General features: G+C 41.7%; 1 protein-coding gene across 7 annotated transcripts in view; it reads right to left on the minus strand.

Annotated features, from left to right (window-relative positions):
* Positions 1-20,516, minus strand: part of PPFIBP1 (PPFIA binding protein 1) — a 103,012-nt gene that overhangs the window by 7,494 nt on the left and 75,002 nt on the right. For 5 of the 7 annotated variants that reach the window (XM_032221335.1, XM_032221333.1, XM_032221336.1 and 2 more), the window contains 8 exons: positions 18,892-18,946; positions 14,209-14,365; positions 7,882-8,023; positions 6,460-6,588; positions 4,985-5,135; positions 2,588-2,699; positions 1,295-1,383; positions 196-318 (listed from right to left, as the gene is read on the minus strand). In XM_032221335.1, coding sequence (XP_032077226.1) covers positions 196-318; positions 1,295-1,383; positions 2,588-2,699; positions 4,985-5,135; positions 6,460-6,588; positions 7,882-8,023; positions 14,209-14,365; positions 18,892-18,946 — 958 coding nt within the window. The remainder of the gene's footprint in view (positions 1-195; positions 319-1,294; positions 1,384-2,587; positions 2,700-4,984; positions 5,136-6,459; positions 6,589-7,881; positions 8,024-14,208; positions 14,366-18,891; positions 18,947-20,516) is intronic. The other 2 variants (XM_032221337.1, XM_032221331.1) reach the window with 1 other exon arrangement.

Here is a 20,516-nt window from a genome sequence, read left to right on the forward strand (position 1 = left end):
GTGCTTCTGTCGGCGCGCTGTTGTCGCCGCGTTGATGACATCGTGGTTTTAGCGCCGCTCTTTTTTCAGAGTGCTTTTGTTGTGCGCGCATTTGTCGGTTCACGCTTAAAATTAATTACCCGCACCCCCAAAAAAATCATTATAATGAAGGATGACCGCGAATCAATTTCACGTTTGACTGTTAGGGGCGTCTACCTCATCAGAGGGTCTCCTGCGCAGACAGTTGGGTTCGAAGTTGTTCATTCGGAGGACCTGGATGGCTCGCTTGATGCCCAGGTGGTGGAGGACGCTCAGAACTTTCAAAGACAGCAAGTCATCCTGTCGACGTGGGCGCCAAGAACGAACCGACAACAACAACAACAACAACAAAGCCACAATCAGTTATCGGAGTTATCGGAGTTTTTTTAAAAAAAATATTTTATCAATTTCATATATACATTCACAATTATATGATCTCATAACTGTTATTAATAATATGTATTTATAACAATTTTTTCCCTACAGTTGACAATATACTTGAAGATTGCTTTCTTACCATCCCATAGATCCATCTTATCTTACAACGGTCCTACTTCTTCTTCCCTCCCTCCCTCTTTCCTTCCGTTTCTTCTCTCCTACTCTCCTTCCTTCCCTCCTTCCTTCCCTCCCTCCTTCCCCCTTCCCTCCTTCTCTCCTTCCTTCCCTCCTTCCTTCCCTCCTTTCTTCTCTCCTTCTCTCCTTCTCTCCTTCCTTTCCCCCTTCCTTTCCTCCTTCCTTCCCCCCTTCCTTCTCTCCTACATTCTCTCCTTCCTTCCCTCCTTCCTTCCCTCCTTCCTTCCCTCCTTTCTTCTCTCCTTCCTTCCCTCCTTGCTTCCCTATTGGAGGGAAAAGTTGCATTGATCTACTACAGGTAGTCCTGGACTTAAAACACTTCATTTGGGGACCAAAGTTACAACAACAACAAAAAGAGACTCGGGATCGTTTTTCACACTTACGACCATTACATGGGCACGTGATATACATTCAGACGCTTGACAACTGCTCCATATTTATGACGGTCGCAGTGTCCGGGGAGGTGTCATGTGATCCCCTTTTGCGACCTTCCGACAAGCAAAGTTAAAGGGGAATCCAGATTCACTTAGCAACCGGGTTACTAATTTAACAACGGCAGCGATTCACTTAACAAATGTTAAGTATCATCAGATAGGGTAAAAGTCATTTGACAACTGTCTCGCTTAGCAGCAGAAATTGTGGGCTCAGTGATGGTCGTAAGTGCAGGGCCATCTGTCAAGGACACAACAATTAAGCTGCTTACGATGGTCATGTAGTGAAGCATCCGGCCGTCCACTTTCCCGTCATCAAATTGGGTCTTATACTGGGGCAGCCCAATGTCATCCAGCCACCCTAGAAACAGAAGAGAAATGGAATTGGCTTCCTACAAATGCGGACCGACCAGTGAAACACCATGGGTGATGTTCTATTCTATTCTATCCTATTCCATCCCATCCCACTTCATTCCATCCTATCCTATGCTATCCTATCCTATCCTATTCCATTCTATTCTAATCCAGTCCAGTCCATATTTTCTATCCTATCCTATTCCATTCTATTCTAGTCCAGTCCAGTCCATATTTTCTATCCTATCCTATCCTATTCTATCCTATCCTATTCCATTCCATTCTAGTCAAGTCCAGTCCATATTTTCTATCCTATCCTATCCTATTCTATCCTATCCTATTCCATTCCATTCTAGTCCAGCCCAGTTGAGTCCATATTTTCTTTTCTATTCTATTCTATTCTATTCTATTCTATTCTATTCTATTCTATTCTATTCTATCCCATCCCACTCCACTCCATCCTATCCTATCCTATCCTATCCTATCCTATCCTATCCTATCCTATCCTATCCTATCCTATCCTATCCTATCCTATCCTATCCTATCCTATCCTATCCTATCCTATCATCCTATCCTATCCTATTCCATTCTAGTCCAGTCCAGTCCAGTCGATATTTTCTATCCTATGCTATCCTATCCCATTCCATTCTATTCCAGTCCATATTTTCTATCCTATCCTATTCCAGCCCAGTCCATATTTTCTATCCTATACTATCCTATACTATCCCATCCCATCCTATTCCATTCCATTCTAGTCCAGTCCAGTTGATATTTTCTATCCTACCCTATCCCGTTCCATTCTAGTCCAGTCCATATTTTCTATTCTATTCTATTCTATTCTATTCTATCCCATTCCATTCTAGTCCAGTTCAGTCCAGTCTATATTTTCTATTCTATTCTATTCTTCTTTTTTAATTTTTTTTTTCATTTTTTATTTTCAAAACAAACACAACACAAAGAATCCTCCTTCTTTACATACTGTAGAAAGTGTATCAGTTGGTTACAAAAGACTTTTGGGCATCTCTTCCACAGTCATCAACCATATTCTATTCTATTCTATTCTATTCTATTCTATTCTATTCTATTCTATTCTATATACAAATATTCTTGTGGTAATACCAGGTGGGTACGCCTGTAAATCTTCTCTAAAACTTAGAAAACAGAGCAAAAGGAGGAAATTTTTTTTTTTTAAAGAAGGGAAGGCAACATACTTGTAACCCAATTGTAGTCCAACTTCCCATAATTGTTTTCTTCCTCAGATCCCAAAGCTTGAAGTGCAAGTTGTAGCTTCTTCCGATGTAACGGGTGCTTTATTCCAAGTTCCTGCACATGGGAGACACACAAAATCACGTCTTTTGATAAACATCAACCTTTCTGCTCCAGGCATCCTATAAAGGCAGGCGAGGGCAACTTTTGTGAAACAGATCCATAAATAGAGTGTTTGATTTATCCTTCCTTCTGTGTTTTAATTTTTTTTTCTATTTTCTATATAGGTATTGAAGTGTACTTTCTTTAAACAATGTATGCTAATTTTAAATAGCTGAGCTCAATTGTAGTTGCAAGTTGATATGTGTTGATATGTGTTGTGTGTGTGTGAGTGTACAGATACACCACACACACACACACACATTCAATATATAATGAAATTCCTTCTGTGTTTTAATTGCGTTTGCTATATAGTTATTGAAATTTCCTTTATTTAAACTAGTATACTAATTTTAAATAGCTGAGCTCAATTTGCAAGTTGATGTTTGTGTGTGTTTGTGTGTGTGTATATGTATGTATGTATATATGTATAAATATAAATACACACAGACACACATATATAATGAAATTCCTTCTGTGTTTTAATTGCGTTTGCTATATAGTTATTGAAATTTCCTTTATTTAAACTAGTCTACTAATTTTAAATAGCTGAGCTCAATTTGCAAGTTGATGTGTGTGTGTGTGTTTGTGTGTGTATGTATGTATGTATATATAAATATAAATACACACATACACACTTACATATATAATGAAATTCCTTCTGTGTTTTAATTGCATTTGCTATATAGTTATTGAAGTTTCCTTTATTTAAACTAGTATACTAATTTTAAATAGCTGAGCTCAATTTGCAAGTTGATGTTTGTGTGTGTGTATGTATGTATGTATATATGTATAAATATAAATACACACAGACACACTTACATATATAATGAAATTCCTTCTGTGTTTTAATTGCATTTGCTATATAGTTATTGAAATTTCCTTTATTTAAACTAGTATACTAATTTTAAATAGCTGAGCTCAATTTGCAAGTTGATGTTTGTGTGTGTTTGTGTGTGTATGTATGTATGTATATATGTATAAATATAAATACACACAGACACACATATATAATGAAATTCCTTCTGTGTTTTAATTGCGTTTGCTATATAGTTATTGAAATTTCCTTTATTTAAACTAGTCTACTAATTTTAAATAGCTGAGCTCAATTTGCAAGTTGATGTTTGTGTTTGTGTGTGTGTGTGTGTATGTATGTATATATAAATATAAATATAAATACACAAACAAACACTTACATATATAATGAAATTCCTTCTGTGTTTTAATTGCATTTGCTATATAGTTATTGAAGTTTCCTTTATTTAAACTAGTATACTAATTTTAAATAGCTGAGCTCAATTTGAAAGTTGATGTGTGTTTGTGTGTATCTATGTATGTATATATGTATAAATATAAATACACACACACACTTACATATATAATGAAATTCCTTCTGTGTTTTAATTGCGTTTGCTATATAGTTATTGAAGTTTCCTTTATTTAAACTATTATACTAATTTTAAATAGCTGAGCTTAATTTGCAAGTTGATGTTTGTGTGTGTGTGTGTATGTATGTATGTATATATAAATATAAATACACACACACACACACACTTACATATATAATGAAATTCCTTCTGTGTTTTAATTGCGTTTGCTATATAGTTATTGAAATTTTCTTTATTTAAACTAGTATACTAATTTTAAATAGGTGAGCTCTATTTGCAAGTTGATATGTGTGTGTTTATGTGTGTATGTTTGTATGTATATATGTATGTATGTATGTATAAATATAAATACACACACACACACCTTACATATATAATGAAATTCCTTCTGTGTTTTAATTGCATTTGCGATATAGTTATTGAAGTTTCCTTTATTTAAACCAGTATACTAATTTTCAATATCCTGTTTTCTCTTTTTAACGTAAGATACTCTGCACTCAGAAAAAATAATACACGCGCACATACATCTCCCTTATGGACACAAGATGGCAGCCTTAGTTCTCAAACATGAGTCCCGATAGTAGATGAATGGCTACTCAGCCGAATTTCATTACAACTCTCAAGTCAGCAACGGAGGAGAATATTTGCACCTCAAGGTAGGATTGTGGGGGTCTTTGGTGTTCTTGGAGGTGTGTTGTCTTCTTGCAGACGTGATTAGGGAACGTCATCCGTAGATGAGCACTGATGATAGTCCCTAGATGGGTCATAAAGAACCCACCTCCCAGAGCACCAAGGACCCCACAACTCTCAGTCAACTGCGTCTGGGTGGAGGGAGGGAGAAAATAAATGTGTTACCTTCTCTAAATCACTCTGGGATGCTTGCAAGAGAGTCTGACCGGACAGAATCCAATGTTTTCCATTGCCGATGTAAAAACCCAGCCCCTGTTCCTGAAGCCAGGTGCAAATTTGCTCTTTCCTCCACTTAGCAAACGGCATGTCCAGATCGCTGGAAGAATAACGACAGGCCACGTTTCAAGGCTGGATACTTACGTCTTTTAACAGATGGACAGAATTGGGAAGAACCTTGTAGGCCATCTACTCCAACCCCTGGGGGCCCAAGCAGGAGACCGACCTTACACCGTTTCTGACCAACGGCAGCCCCGTCTCTGGTTGAACGCTTCCAAGGATGAAGCTCCCGCAACCTCTGAAGGCAACTTCTGTTCCATGGGTTGATTGTTCTCTCTGAGTTTGGATGTTTACTTGCGGGCGTTTCATTACCCAACTAGGTAACATCATCAGTGATAGAAGGGAGTGGGATTTTCAGGGGAGAGGAGGAGGAGGAAGAGGAGGAGGAGGAGGAGGAGAAGGGGGGGGGGCTTGGTGCTCTCTGAGCTTGGTTGGTTTTTTTTGAAGATGTTTCATGACCAAACTAGGTAACTCCTTCAGTGCTAGAAGGCAGTGGGGTTATACTGATGATGTCACCTAGTTGGGTTATAGCAATAGCAATAGCACTTAGACTTATATACCGCTTCATAGGGCTTTCAGCCCTCTCTAAGCGGTTTACAGAGTCAGCATATCGCCCCCAACAACAATCCGGGTCCTCATTTTACCCACCTCGGAAGGATGGAAGGCTGAGTCTACCCTGAGCCGGTGAGATTTGAACCGCTGAATTGCTGAACTAGCAGTCAGCTGAAGTGGCCTGCAGTACTGCACTCTACCCACCGAGCCACTTCGGCCCTTGTGACAAACCAATGAAACATCATGGGTGATAAAATGTCTTCTTACCAAACTAGATAACATCATCAGTGCTAGAAAAGAGTTGGGTTTACAGAGTGGAGGAGGAAGAAGAGGAGAAGGAGGAGAAGGGGAGGAGAAGGAATGCTAGTAAGGAGTGAGATTTTCAGGGGAGAGGAGGAGGAGTATGGGGTGGGGGAGCTTGGTGCTCTCTGAGCTTGGTAGTTTTCTTGCAGGCGTTTCGTGACCAAACTAGGTAACACCATCAGTGCTAGAAGGGAGTGAGGTTATATCAGCGCTAATGATATTACCTAGTTGGGTCATGAAACATCTGCAAGCAATCAACGAAGCTCAGAGGGCATCAAGGACCCCTCATTTCAACTCTGAGCCGCACCAAGGACTATCCTACTCTTTATCCTAATAATGGCCCAACTCTAAAAAAAAACCACCAACTTTCTTTTTATCAGTAACCCACAAAATCACTATATTTTCTTTCCACAATCCAACTCCCACTAGCTGCATTCAAGCGTAATCAGGAAGGAGAAAAAGAGAACAGAAAGAGGAATTTTGGCCTTCCTTCAGTCCTCCTGTCTTACTTATTGGATTGACCAAGGTCTCGTGACCAGCCCAGCCTTGGACCAGCTGTGGCTCTCGTCCCTCCTCTTTTGAACTCGGTTTCCGCCATGTCTTCTGGATTAAATGTGGTTGACTGGCTTCTTCTTAGTCTAAGGAAAAATCCAAATGGGAAGAAGGGGAGGAATTAATAGCAATAGCAGTTAGACTTATATACCGCTTCATAGGGCTTGCAGCCCTCTCTAAGCGGTTTACAGAGTCAGCGTATCGCCCCCAACAATCCGGGTCCTCATTTCACCCACCTCGGAAGGATGGAAGGCTGAGTCAACCTTGAGCCGGTGAGATTTGAACCACTGAACTGCAGATAACAGTCAGCTGAAGTGGCCTGCAGTGCTGCACCCTAACCACTGCACCACCTCGGCTCTTAAGGGACTGGGGAGAATGTAACAGAAAGCAACACTGTTGTGATCAACCTCACAAAGGTGGGTTTTTTTTCCTGGACTTTCTTTGTTATTCTTTGAAGAGGTTTCGCTTCTCATCCAAGAAGCTTCTTCAGCTCTGACTGGATGGTGGGGAAGGGAAGGACTGATATTCCTTGCAGACAGCTGGTCATTTGCATCCTTTTAGAGCAGTGTTTCCCAAACTTGGCAACTTTTAAGACTTGTGGACTTCAACTCCCAGAGTTCTCCAGCCAGAAGAGCTAGCTGGAGAATTCTGGGAGTTGAAGTCCGCAAGTCTTAAAGTTGCCAAGTTTGGGAAACACTGTTTTAGAGGGTCGTTGAGGCCACTTGGAGGTTTATCTGTGTCCTCAGGGTCACCTGAGTGGTGCAAATGGGTCTGGAGCCTTCTTGGAACTGCCTTGTCGATTGGAACTTGTCGGTCAGAAAGGTCGGCATTTGGCGGTTTGAATCCCCAGCACCGCATAACGGAGTGAGCTCCTGCTCCTTGTCCCAGCTTCTGCCAACCTAGCAGTTTGAAAGCACGTAAAAAAACGCAAGTAGAAAAATAGGAAAAATAGGGACTTTGGTGGGAAGGGAACAGCATTCCGTGCGTCTTCGGTGTTGAGTCATGCCAGCCACATGACCACGGAGACGTCTTCGGACAGCGCTGGCTCTTCGACTTTGTAACGGAGATGAGCACCGCCCCCTAGAGTCGGGAACGAGTAGCACATATGTGCGATAGAAACCTTTGCCTTTTACTGTTCAATTGATACAACATCATCGATCTCCAGTTTACAACACAGTCCTTTCTTCAGCAGTCCCAAGAAGGCTCCATGCTCCTTTGCACCACTCAGGTGACCCTGAGGACACAGATGAAACCTCCAAGTGGCCTCAACGACCCTCTAAAAGGATGCAAACAACCAATTCTGTCTGCAAGGAATATAAAGCCCACAGCATGAGACGCCCATTCCAGGATCGTATGTTGCAGAATTACACCCTCGTTACCTGCCAAACAACTTCTTGATTCCTCTCGCTTTCTTCTTGGAGTCAGGAGAAGGTGGAGTAAGTGGTCCTCCTTCTGCCCCTTTGGATGGAGGAGGAAAACCAGCCAGGTCTAAGTGATCAGGAGATTCTTTCTCAGTCTCTGCTATTAAATAAAAATAAATCTCAATTAAGTATCTGTTCATTACCTTTATATATCAAGTGTTTTTTCTTCCTGAATTGGAGAGGTAACCTTTATTAAAGGCTGGTTCTGTCATGCTAAGTGAATCAGAGTGAAGAAATAAGTTTACTGTTATCTTCCTTTCAAGCAATTAATTAACCACTCGATTTGTAAAGCTTCACAACAGAGTCTCTGTATTACATCTCGCTTTTGGGGGGGGGGGGTTCCAATTCTCTTATTATCAATGTATGGATTAAATTGAGCGTGTAGCAAACTCAGGGCAAGAACGCATAGAATGTATTACTTATAGTGGCTTTGGTGATCATCTCTTTGACAAATGTCCAGAAATATCAAGAAAAGGTCAATTGAAAATGTGAATGTATATTATAAATTAAGGGGAATTCTTTGTTCTAATCTCCGCTTTTTCTCCTTGGAGATAGGTGACACTATAATACTTTAAAGACTTATTGTTATTTGATAGATAATTATGAATTCAAGGAAATAAGGATTGTTACAAATGAAAGAATATTAATGGTAATTTGAACACATAATGTTCAATGACAGCGAAATATCCAGTTATGTTTAATGCAAAACCAGTGATGTTAATCTTAATCTTAAGAATTGATGCACAAAAACTTGTAACCAAACGACATGCTTGATGAAATGGAGGAAAGTTGGTTTTTTTTCCCCCTTCTCTTGCTTTGTTTTGTATGTGTTGTTTTGTTTAAAAAGAATAAAAATATATTTAAAAAAAGAAAAGAAAAGGTCAATGGAGATAGGCGCTGAATGCTCTTGGCCTTCAGATCAACTGCTGAACCCTGCATTGTGTCAAAAAAGGGTGTCTTTTTTATTTTTGCAACCATCTACCCTCTGCTTATTTTGAACAACCACTGTGGAATAAAGAAAGGATGAGTGTAAACAGCTACGTTTTTTCCATCTCCACAAACTTGGTTACAAAGTGCAATTTTGGATAATTGGTGGAAGCACAATGATCAGTTACATTATTTGCCCTTCCTTCCTTCTCCTTCCTCATCAGTGTCCTTCCTTCCTTCTCCTCCTTCCCTCCCTTTCTCTTCCCTTCCTTATCAGTGTTTTTCCTTCTTCCATCTCTCCCTCTTTTATCAGTCTCTTTCCTTCTCCTCTTTCCTTTATCAATATTTTTCCTTATTCCTTCCTTCCTTCCCACTCTCTTCCCTTCTCTTCCCTCATCAATGTCCTCTCCTCCTTCCTTCCCTCCCTCCCTCCCTTCCTCCTTCTTCTTCTCTTCTCTCCTTTATCAATGTTTTTCCTCCTTCCTTCCTTCTCCCTCATCAGTGTCCTTCCTTTCTTCTCTTCCTTCCCTTCCCTTCCTTATCAGTGTTTTTCCTTCTTCCTTCCTTCCATCTTTCCCTCCTTTATGTCTCTTTCCTTCATCAATATTTTCCCTTTTTCCTTCCTTCCCACTCTCCTCCCTTCTCTTCCCTCATCAGAGTCCTCTCCTCCTTCCCTCCCTTCCTTTCTTTCTTCTCTTCCCTCCTTTATCAGTGTTTTTCCTCCTTCCTTCCTTCTCCCTCATCAGTATCCTTCTTTCCCTCCCTTCCCTTCCCTCCCTTATCAGTGTTTTTCCTTCCTTCCTTCCTTCCATCTTTCCCTCCTTTATCAGTCTCTTTCTTTCTCCTCTTTCTTTGATTAATATTTTCCTTCCTTCCCACTCTCTTCCCTTCTCTTCCTTCATCAGTGTTCTCTCCTCCTTCCCTCCCTCCCTCCCTTCCTCTTTCCTTCCTTTCTTCTCTTCCATCCCTATCAGTGTCCTTTCTTCCTTCTCCTCATCAGTGTTTTTCCTTCCCCTTCCTTCCTTCCTTCTTTCCTTCCTTCCTTTTCTTCCCTCCTTCCTCTTTCCCTCTCTTATCAGTTTCCTTCCTTCCTTTCTACCTACCAACCTACCTACCTTCAAAAACAATACATACAAAATGTTGGAAATACTTCGCACACCTCCAATAGGTACCATTGCTTAAGTAAGGAAAAAAGAGCTCAGATATTTTTTTTATGATGACTTCATGAGTTTGCCTGCCCGCCCAATAAGAAAGGACGCTTTGCACAAGACAATTCTCCAGCATGCCAAGCGACTTTTTCACAGACTACCATGCAAGCATCTCTGAGCAATCAACACATTCAGGCATTTCACAAACAGCTCAAAGCAACAATGGTTAGCTTGGAAAGGGAGCAAGCAAATAGTCCATTCTTTTGCAGGGAATGATGGATAAGATGAAATTCAAGCAATGGTCCTTGAATTATCTCACAATCTTCATACTGTTGAATCTAAGGTAAAGCTAAAGGTTCCCCTCGCACATATGTGCTAGTCGTTCCCAACTCTAGGGGGCTGTGCTCATCTCCGTTTCAAAGCCAGAGAACCAGCGCTGTCCGAAGACGTCTCCGTGGTCATGTGGCCGGCATGACTCAACACTGAAGGCGCACGGAATGCTGTTTTCTTCCCTATTTTTCTACTTGCATTTTTTATGTGTTTTCGAACTGCTAGGTTGGCAGAAGCTGGGATAAGTCATGGGAGCTCACTCCGTTACACGGTGCTAAGGATTCGAACTGCTGAACTGCCGATCTTTCTGATCGACAAGCTCGGCGTCTTAGCCACTGAGCCACCTTCTTTGTTCTCACTTAAAACTGCCTTAAATGGAAATTGTTTTGGGAGCATAATAGGAGATTGGCTCACGAAGCAATTGATTGTGCCAAGAGTGGCCTTTTCCAGAAATATATTTGGTTCTTGCTACACGAATGACATCTAAAAACACATCTACCCTTCGGCTTCACAGAACTTGTGCAGAATATTTTGAAGTCAGAATATCCTGACTTCTGAAACGCCCTTTAGAAATTCCGAGTCACCAGAAAGGCATCTATGGGGATTCTCAGTCATCCAAGTTATGGTTGCTTTTCCAAAGATGCTTTTCCAAAAAGGTAGCTGGATTTTCTTGGGGTGTTTTTTTTTCCGTTGAAAATGTTTCGCTTCTCCTCCAAGAAGCTTCATCCGTTCTGGAGTACAGTTGTCTTTTGGAAAAGCACCTTCGGGTCACCAGAACAGACCACATCAAGATCAACGTGGCCCGTCTGGAGAAGATGAACCTTGTGAGTTGATTTCAACGGTGTGTATTAATGTTGGTTGAGTGGCAACATTTAATTAAACTTCTCCAGGTTTTGAAACTAAGCATGGTCACGATTTGGACCTAGAATAGTTTAACAGGTGAACACAGTTGGAAGGGACCTTGTAGGTCATCTAGCCCAACCCCCAACCCCCACCCAAGCAGGAGACCCTACACCGTTTCTGACAGCTGGCAGTCCAGTCTCTTCTTGAAAGCCTCCAGGGATGAAGCTCCCACAACTTCTGAAGGCAACTTCTGTTCCATCAGTTGATCGTTCTCACTGTCAGAAAAATTTCTCCTTATTTCTAGGTTGAATCTCTCCTTGATCAGTTTCCACCCATTGCTTCTTGTCCTGTCTTCAGGTGCTTTGGAGAATAGCTTGACTCCCTCTTCTTTGGGGCAGCCCCTGAGATATTGGAAGACTGTTATCATGTCTCCCCTAGTCCTCCTTTTCATTAAACTAGACATACCCAGTTCCTGCAACCGTTCTTCATATGTTTTAGCCTCCAGTCCCCTAAATCAACTCAGTTGTTCTTCTCTGCACTCATAGACTGGGAAGCTCTCAAAATATCCAATAGAAAGCAAGCAACGTCATATAGCTGCATTGCTTAATCATCAGGAATCAACTATGATTCAAAAGAGATTTACTAGCATATCTACCGTATTTTCACCCATATAACCCGCGGGTTATATGCGGTTTTTACATGCACAGCGCCCCCCTGCGGGTTATATGCGTGGGCGGGGTATACAGAAAATATTTTACACGATCGGAGGCTTACACGATCGGAGGCTTGCTTCTTTCTCCGTTTCTTCCCCCACCCCGATCTCAGCTGTTTCCTTCTCCTTCGTTCCTTTCCTCTTCCCCAGCGTGCGCAGGCTTCTTTCTCCGTTTCTTCCCCCACCCCGATCTCAGCTGTTTCCTTCTCCTTCGTTCCTTTCCTCTTCCCCAGCGTGCGCAGGCTTCTTTCTCCGTTTCTTCCCCCACCCCGATCTCAGCTGTTTCCTTCTCCTTCGTTCCTTTCCTCTTCCCCAGCGTGCGCAGGCTTCTTTCTTTCTCCGTTTCTCCCCCCCCCATCTCAGCTGTTTCCCTTCTCTTTTACTCGCCGCGGGTTATATGCGTGTGCGGGTTATCTGCGTGTGCGGGTTATCTGCGTGGGCGGGTTATATGCGTGGGCGGGGTATACGGGAAACATTTTACACGATCCAGAAAACCCGCGGGTTATATGCGTGTGCGGGTTATCTGCGTGGGCGGGTTATATGGGTGAAAATACGGTACTAAGCTCCATTAATTTATTTCCAGCCTAAGTTGCCCAAGAGTAACCATAATGCCTTTGTTTTTAAAAAGTGTTTAGAGAAAGTTTAGCACTTCAAAAAACAAAAGGTGAAAAAAAATGAGTGGGTTCCCCCCCCCCCAGTAAATCTTTCAAAGAATTTGAAAGAATACAATTAACCTTGTTAATAAAAAATGGGGAGAGTTCATAAAGATAAATAGAAATGCATGCTATTTCTATGGCAAGGAAGTTATACTATAAGGCAGGAATGGTGGACTGAGTGATATATTCAGCAGACATAACCTCAACGTGCCCAGAGAGAGAAAGATCTGCCTCTAACCTAGGATCGAACTCACGGGCTCCCCTACGACACTGCACCATTCTGTCGATGCCTGTGTGGTGACTTTTTCAAATTCAGAGTCTTTCCCCGCCCCCAAAAAGGTGAGGAGAACATTTCAGAAGTTAGGATATTAAGAGCCGAGGTGGCGCAGTGGTTAAATGCAGCACTGCAGGCTACTTCAGCTGACTGCAGTTCTGCAGTTCGGCTGTTCAAATCTCACCGGCTCAGGGTTGACTCAGCCTTCCATCCTTCCGAGGTGGGTAAAATGAGGACCCGGATTGTTGTTGGGGGCGATATGCTGACTCTGTAAACCGCTTAGAGAGGGCTGAAAGCCCTATGAAGCGGTATATAAGTCTCACTGCTATTGCTATTGCTATATTGCGACTTCGAAATATTCTGCACACGATTCTGCTAAGACATCAGCTCGGAGCAAGCCCAGCGGGGGAGTTGAATGACAAGGGGAGGGATGAAAGTTGAAGGCCAGGGAAAAGACGTGGTCAAGGGCCATGCATGACTGATGGCCCTGCATTAGCGGCTCTTAAAACGTGGCACGGGTAAGGCATGCATGCTCTACTATACCTAAGATCGGCGCACTGGCACTTCGACTGCGGTCTTCAGGCATCCAAACAATGCAAAAACCCAGATGCACAAGAATATACCAAGGGCAACAAGATAAAGACATATAAAAACTTAACATCTTCGAAGTCAGACAGGAATACCAAAAAAAAAAAAAAAAACCTCAATGCATGCTTGACACAGAGGACTAGTAGATTATATTAGAGCATTCAAACATTCACTTGTTCACACCAAGAAAGACAATTGCTCTTACTCCTTAAGACATATTATACGTGGGCTTTAGAGCAGTGTTTCTCAACCTTGGCACCTTGAAGATGTCTGGACTTCAACTCCCAGAATTCCCCAGCCAGCGAATGCAGTCCTCTCTGCCTCTGACACAGAGCCCTCATCAGATTCAGATATCAGAATACTATATCTGACTATACGAAGAGTAGAGTACCATATTTTTCGGACTATAAGACGCACATGGTGTATAAGACGCACCAATATTTCAAAGAGGTAAGAAAGAAAGAAAAGGTTTCGTCCTCCCCGGCCCGCAGGAGCACCAAAATGGGGCATTTTCCCCTTTTCCCAGCTCTGCTGAAGCCTGCAGATTGCTTCAGAGGGGTGGGGGAAGGCAAAAACGCCCCCATTTTTGTAAAATAAATGGCCCATTTTTCACAAAAATGGAATGCCGGGGCAGGGATTCAGGAGGCCAAAAAAATAGCTGCATTCGGTGTATAAGACGCACCAACATTTCCACACACTCTTTTAGGAGGGGAAGGTGCGTCTTATACTCTGAAAAATACGGTATTTCATCCGCTTCTGCCTGTTAGTTACACGCACTTAAAAGTTGGACGCTCCGTCGGGACTTACCCAAATTAGGTGCGCTTGCTGTCCTTTTGTTACTTTTGATCTTGAAAAAACCTCGGCCGAAGGACGACCGCGCTTTGCGAGATCCGAACGCATCTTCTTCGCCCGGAGATTTGCAAGGAAGGGTTACGTATTTGCTACTCTCCGCCAGCGGTTTATTCTGATGGGTTGGAAAAGAAAAAGAAAAAAGTCAAGTTGGCAGTAATGGTCCGTGACATCACTAGACACAACAGCATTGAAGTCGGAAAGATCAAAGGTCAAATGAAGGTCGCCCGCTCAAAATGTACGCAAACGGAGCGCGCTCAGCTTACAAGAATTCATTTAGTGGCCGTTACGACGTTACAACGGCACTGAAAAAATGTGACTTGTGACAGGTTTGCACTCTTACGATGGTTTCAGCATCCTTATGATCACATGGTTAAAATTCAGACACTTAGCAACTGACTCACATTTATGACGGTTGCAGTGTCCCCGGGGGGGGGGAGGTCACATGATTTCCCCCTTTGCCACCTTCTGACAAGCAAACCCCAATGGGAAAACCAGATTCACTTAACAACCGGGTCACTAACTCATCAAAGGCAGTGATTCGCTTAAGAACCGTGGCAAGCAAGGTTGTAAGATGGCACAAAACTCGCTTCACAATGGAAATTTCGTGCTCAATTGTGGTTGCAAGTCAAGGGGCTGCCTGTATTACACAAGAGGTATCTAATTTTGAAGTTCTCAAGAACTTTAAAGACATATTAGATAGATAGATAGATAGATAGATAGATAGATAGATAGATAGATAGATAGATAGAAATAGATATATAGATTAGATAGATTAGATTAGATTAGATAGATAGATAGATAGATAGATAGATAGATAGATAGATGAAAGATAGATAGATAGATAGATGTTGCCTCTGGGGATGTGGACAAGGCTATGCGAGCTGTGAGTGCCTCCACCTGTATACTGGACCCGTGTCCCTCCTGGCTGGTTGCCAACAGCAGTGAGGTGACACGAGGCTGGATCCAGGCGGTTGTTACCGCCTCTCTTCGGGAGGGGCACTTCCCCACCGCGCTCAAGGCGGCGGTGGTGAGACCCCTCCTGAAGAAACCGTCCTTGGATCCAGCCGTTCTTAATAACTACCGCCCAGTCTCCAACCTCCCCTTCGTGGGGAAGGTTGTTGAGAAGGTGGTGGCCTTCCAGCTTCAGCGTACCTTGGAGGAAGTTAACTATCTTGACCCCTTCCAGTCCGGCTTCAGGCCCGGTTACAGCACAGAAACCGCTTTGGTCGCATTGACCGATGATCTCTGGAGAGCCAGAGATGGAGGCCACGCGTCCATCCTGGTTCTCCTTGACCTCTCAGCGGCTTTCGATACCGTCGACCATGGTATCCTTCTGCGACGACTGCGGGAGGTGGGGGTGGGCGGCACTGTTCTGCAGTGGTTCTCCTCCTACCTCTCGGACAGGTCGCAGTCGGTGTTGGTGGGGGGGCAGAGATCGTCCCCGAGGCCCCTAACTTATGGGGTGCCGCAGGGTTCAGTCTTATCCCCCCTACTATTTAACATATACATGAAACCGCTGGGCGAGATCATTCGGAGGCACGGGATAAAATACCATCAATACGCGGACGATACACAGTTGTATCTGTCCGCCCCGTGCCAACTCAATGAAGCGGTGGACGTGATGAACCAGGGTCTTGAGGCTGTTAAAGACTGGATGAGAGCTAACAAACTGGTACTCAACCCGGACAAGACCGAGTGGCTGTTGTGTTTTCCTCCCAACAATTTGGCCAACGTTCCATCACTCAGGCTGGGGGGTCAAAATTTATACCCCTCAGACAGGGTCCACAACTTGGGAGTCCTCCTGGACCCACAGCTGAGTTTTGACCATCACTTGTCAGCTGTGACCAGGGGGGCATTTGCCCAGGTTCGCCTGGTGCGCCAGTTGCGGCCCTACCTGAACCGGGAGGCCCTCACAACAGTCACTCGAGCCCTTGTGATCTCTAGGCTGGAATACTGCAATGTGCTCTACATGGGGCTGCCCTTGAAGAGCATCCGGCGACTTCAGCTAGTCCAGAATGCAGCCGCGCGAGTGATTGTGGGCGCACCACGGTTCGCCCACATAACACCGTTCCTCCGTGAGCTGCGCTGGCTACCTGTTGATCTCCGGGTGCACTTCAAGGTCCTACTTACCATTCATAAAGCGCTCCATGGTAGTGGATCTGGCTATTTGAGAGACCGCCTTCTGCCAATTACCTCCCTTCGTCCCATCAGATCGCATAGAGTAGGCCTCCTCCGAATTCCATCCGCCAGTCAGTGCCGACTGGCGACTACGCGGAGGAGAGCCTTCTCAGTTGCAGCTCCGACGCTATGGAACAATCTCCCCGTGGAGATCCGCACCCTCACCACCGTCCAGGCCTTCCGCACAGCCCTCAAGATCTGGCTATCCCGTCAGGCCTGGGGATAGGACTTTACTCTCACCCCTCCCGAATGTTGAGTGAATGTTGTGTTTTACCGCTAATTATTTTTACTCACATTTTCTTTTTGTGTTTTGTCCTGCACTCCCCTCCCCTATTATTGTAAGCCGCCCTGAGTCCCCTCAGGGAAAAGGGCGGCCTATAAATGTTTAATAAAAGTAAAAAAAAAAAAAAAAGTAAAGTAAAGATAGAGAGAGAGAGAGAAATAGATATATAGATTAGATAGATTAGATAGATAGATAGATAGATATAGAGAGAAATAGATAGATAGATAGATAGAATAGATAGATAGATAGAAATAGATAGATAGAAGTAAGATAGATTATATATATATGTGTGTGTATGTGTATGTATGTGTGTATATATATATATATAGAGAGAGAGAGAGAGAGAGAGAAATAGATATAGATATAGATAGATTAGAAAGATAGAGAGAGAGAGAGAGAGATAGATAGAGAGATGATATAGATATAGATATAGATAACGAGAGAGAGATAGAGAGATGTCTTTAAAGTTCTTGAGAACTTTATATATATATATATATATATATATGTATGTATGTATGTATGTATGTATGTATGTATGTATGTATATATATATATATGTATATATATATTTTTTCATTCATTCATTCATTCATTCATTCATTCATTCATTCATTCATAGCAAAGAGAAATTATTCTCCTGGAATGGTAGGTGTGCATTCATTCATTCATTCATTCATTCATTCATTCATTCATTCATTCATTCATAAGGGAACTTTGCACATTAGATTTTAAGCTGCCTTGCAAAACAATGGGTTAGCAAAATAAGCCATGACTAAGATTTATAGAATGGCGATTAGAACGATGTATGAAATCATAACAGTGAAAATGTATTAAGACAAGAACGAAGCCACACGGACGGAAATACGATATCTTTATATTTGTAAATCCCGAATAGACCAATTGTAAATAAGCATGGTGGTTATAATATTTAACTTTATATTCTAGTATGTATGGCAAAGATATTGCCAGGACGGTTACACTGTGTCCAATGTTTTAATGTGTGTTTAATTTTGAAAAAACTTTTTAATAATAATAATAAAAAAACAACAAAAACAAGAGTGGGTTAGATTTACCCAGAAGTTTGATATTATAGTTCTGTGGTGGCCAATCTGTGACACGCTTCCCACGGGTGACACGCAGAGCCCTCCCCAGCTGTCGCCAAAGCCCAGCATGCACACGCGTGTCCTGCCAGCAAGGTGGTCTTTGGGTCTCTGCCGTTCATGCGCGGGACGTGGGGCACATGTACGGGATGAGCGTGTGCATGCGTGGGAGCAGGGCGCATGCAAAGGGGAACTCACATTGCATTTTGGGGGGGCTCATGCAGTGCTCTGCACCCCGTTTTAGCTTCCAGGTTGGTGCAGGGTTTGGGTTATGGCTTTTGGCACACAACGACAAAAGGTTTAGTCATTGCTGCTATAGTTAGTGGGTTCATCTGAATATGTAGTAGTAGTAGTAGTAGTAGTAGTAGTAGTAGTAGTAGTAGTAGTATCATCATTATCGTTATTTAAAAACAGAGTGCTTCGATTGTATTTTCATCCCAAATACAACTCTCGTTCAATTTTGACATTTCTCTGAATTTTGTAAAATTTGCAAAATTTGCCAGTTGGTCTGTAATCAGAAAATAGGATATTGTTCAAAAACAAAGGGATAGGATAGATAGGAAAAACATTAATCCCATTACCTCTTCCATCTTATCCTGTGGAGAAGAATGTGGAATATTAAATATGCCCCATAAATTGCTATTTCCTTGAATCAGTCTTCATTTAATTGTAACTAAAATGTGTTCGGTTCAAGTAATCTATAACCAACCACTGAATAAAACATCCTGATTGTATCTTATAAAATAATCTGTTTTATTATGTTTAGAGCCTTTAGACATTTGTGTAAAAAAAGACAATGAAAACCTTTTACTAATAAAATTGTAAACGCTATATTTTTCCCCAAAAATAAATCTAGCTAGAATCTGTATGATTGGAAAGATTTAATCTCGCTCTGGTTCGCTATCATACAAATGAAGCATTCAGCACATGAATTATTTTTAAGTAATTAATATTCACAGGCAATCCAAAAGCCATGAAATACAGATTAAGGACTGAAAAGAACAGTATGAGTTAATAATAGCAGATCAATCATTAATAAGAAGATTTTAAAAAGAAAAATAAAGTAGGATTACTCACCTCTGAGGAGTCTTTCTTCAAGTTTCCAAGACTGCTAGATTTTTGAAGAGCTGAACTTTGGGAACAAATTATAAGAAAAATAAGCAATCAAAAATTGAAATTTGGGTCTCATACATTCAATCAGTAATGGGGGTTCACTCCGTTACGCAGCCATAGGGATTCAAACTGCCGAACTGCTGACCTTTCTGATCAACAAGCTTAGTGTCTTAACAACTATATCATAATGTAATGTAATGTATAATATAGTATAGTATAGTATAGAGCAGTACAATACAATATATATTGCTATATTATAAATATAGTTTATAATATAGCAATATATACTATACTATACTAAATACATACCTACTTCCCTGGCTCAGCTGATAAGGAGGAGAACCTTGTGGCTTAGTGGTTAACACAACTGCTTAATATGTAATACAGCACAGGTTCAAATCCCAGTAAGGGTATGGCTAGCTGATGAGAGCTAAATAGCTTGAAATAGATCTATACTAGTCTCCATTTATTTATTTATTTATTTATTTATTTATCAGCACAAATGCAATATATATATATATATTATCTTAGTTTAGCTCAAACAAGAAACCCAATGAGTCTAATTAAACGGGGAAAGGAATCCCCTGATAAATTCCAATTTAATAGTTTCCGAAGATTCAATTTTCCTCTAAAATTAATTTGAGGTTAGGGGAGTAAAAATTTGAAAAGGCCATGAATGTGTTAAAGAGTAGGAAGAATTGTAATGAATCCATTATCCTCAAGATGCCAGAACAGAAAACATTGCCAACGCACATCAGCTCTGAAAATTCATTCTCCTGCCATCTTTCCAACCAAGTTTCCAAAGCCAGATGTACAAAAGATTAAACTTCATGCCCTTTTTGGGGGGATTTAAAGGACAATATGCAACGAATAAATCTCTTCAATGCTCCAGTCATGCACGAAATCAGCATGCTCTCTCTTTGTTTTCATTTAGTTTTAGTTTTCAGATTTAATTTCCAAACCGATTTGCCACACAGACAAAGGGCTGGTTGCTTGAAAAGCCATGCTTCCATCATAGCGAAGAGAAATTATTCTCCTGGAATGGTAGCTGTGCAAAAAGAGACTTTAAAATAATGAAACCCTTTGCCAAGGTTAATGTTTAATCTTTTCCCTAAATAATTCGAGAGATGGCTTGGTGTGGAGATTAAGATATCAGGGCTAGAAATCAGAAGATTAAATCCTAGTCTTGGATTAGGGCACAAAATGTCTACCTATACTATTAGTAACCAATGAGTGTCAAGAAGACGTCAATATTTGGTAGGATATCCCCTTCTTAGCCTGCCATTTCTACTATACTATTAGTAACCAATGAGTGTCAAGAAGACTTCAATATTTGGTAGGATATCCCCTTCTTAGCCTGCCATTTCTACTATACTATTAGTAACCAATGAGTGTCAAGAAGACTTCAATATTTGGTAGGATATCTCCTTCTTAGCCTGCCATTTCTACTATACTATTAGTAACCAATGAGTGTCAAGAAGACTTCAATATTTGGTAGGATATCCCCTTCTTAGCCTGCCATTTCTACTATACTATTAGTAACCAATGAGTGTCAAGAAGACTTCAATATTTGGTAGGATATCCCCTTC

Source organism: Thamnophis elegans, chromosome 7 (assembly GCF_009769535.1).
Source record: "Thamnophis elegans isolate rThaEle1 chromosome 7, rThaEle1.pri, whole genome shotgun sequence".
NCBI lineage: Eukaryota > Metazoa > Chordata > Lepidosauria > Squamata > Colubridae > Thamnophis > Thamnophis elegans.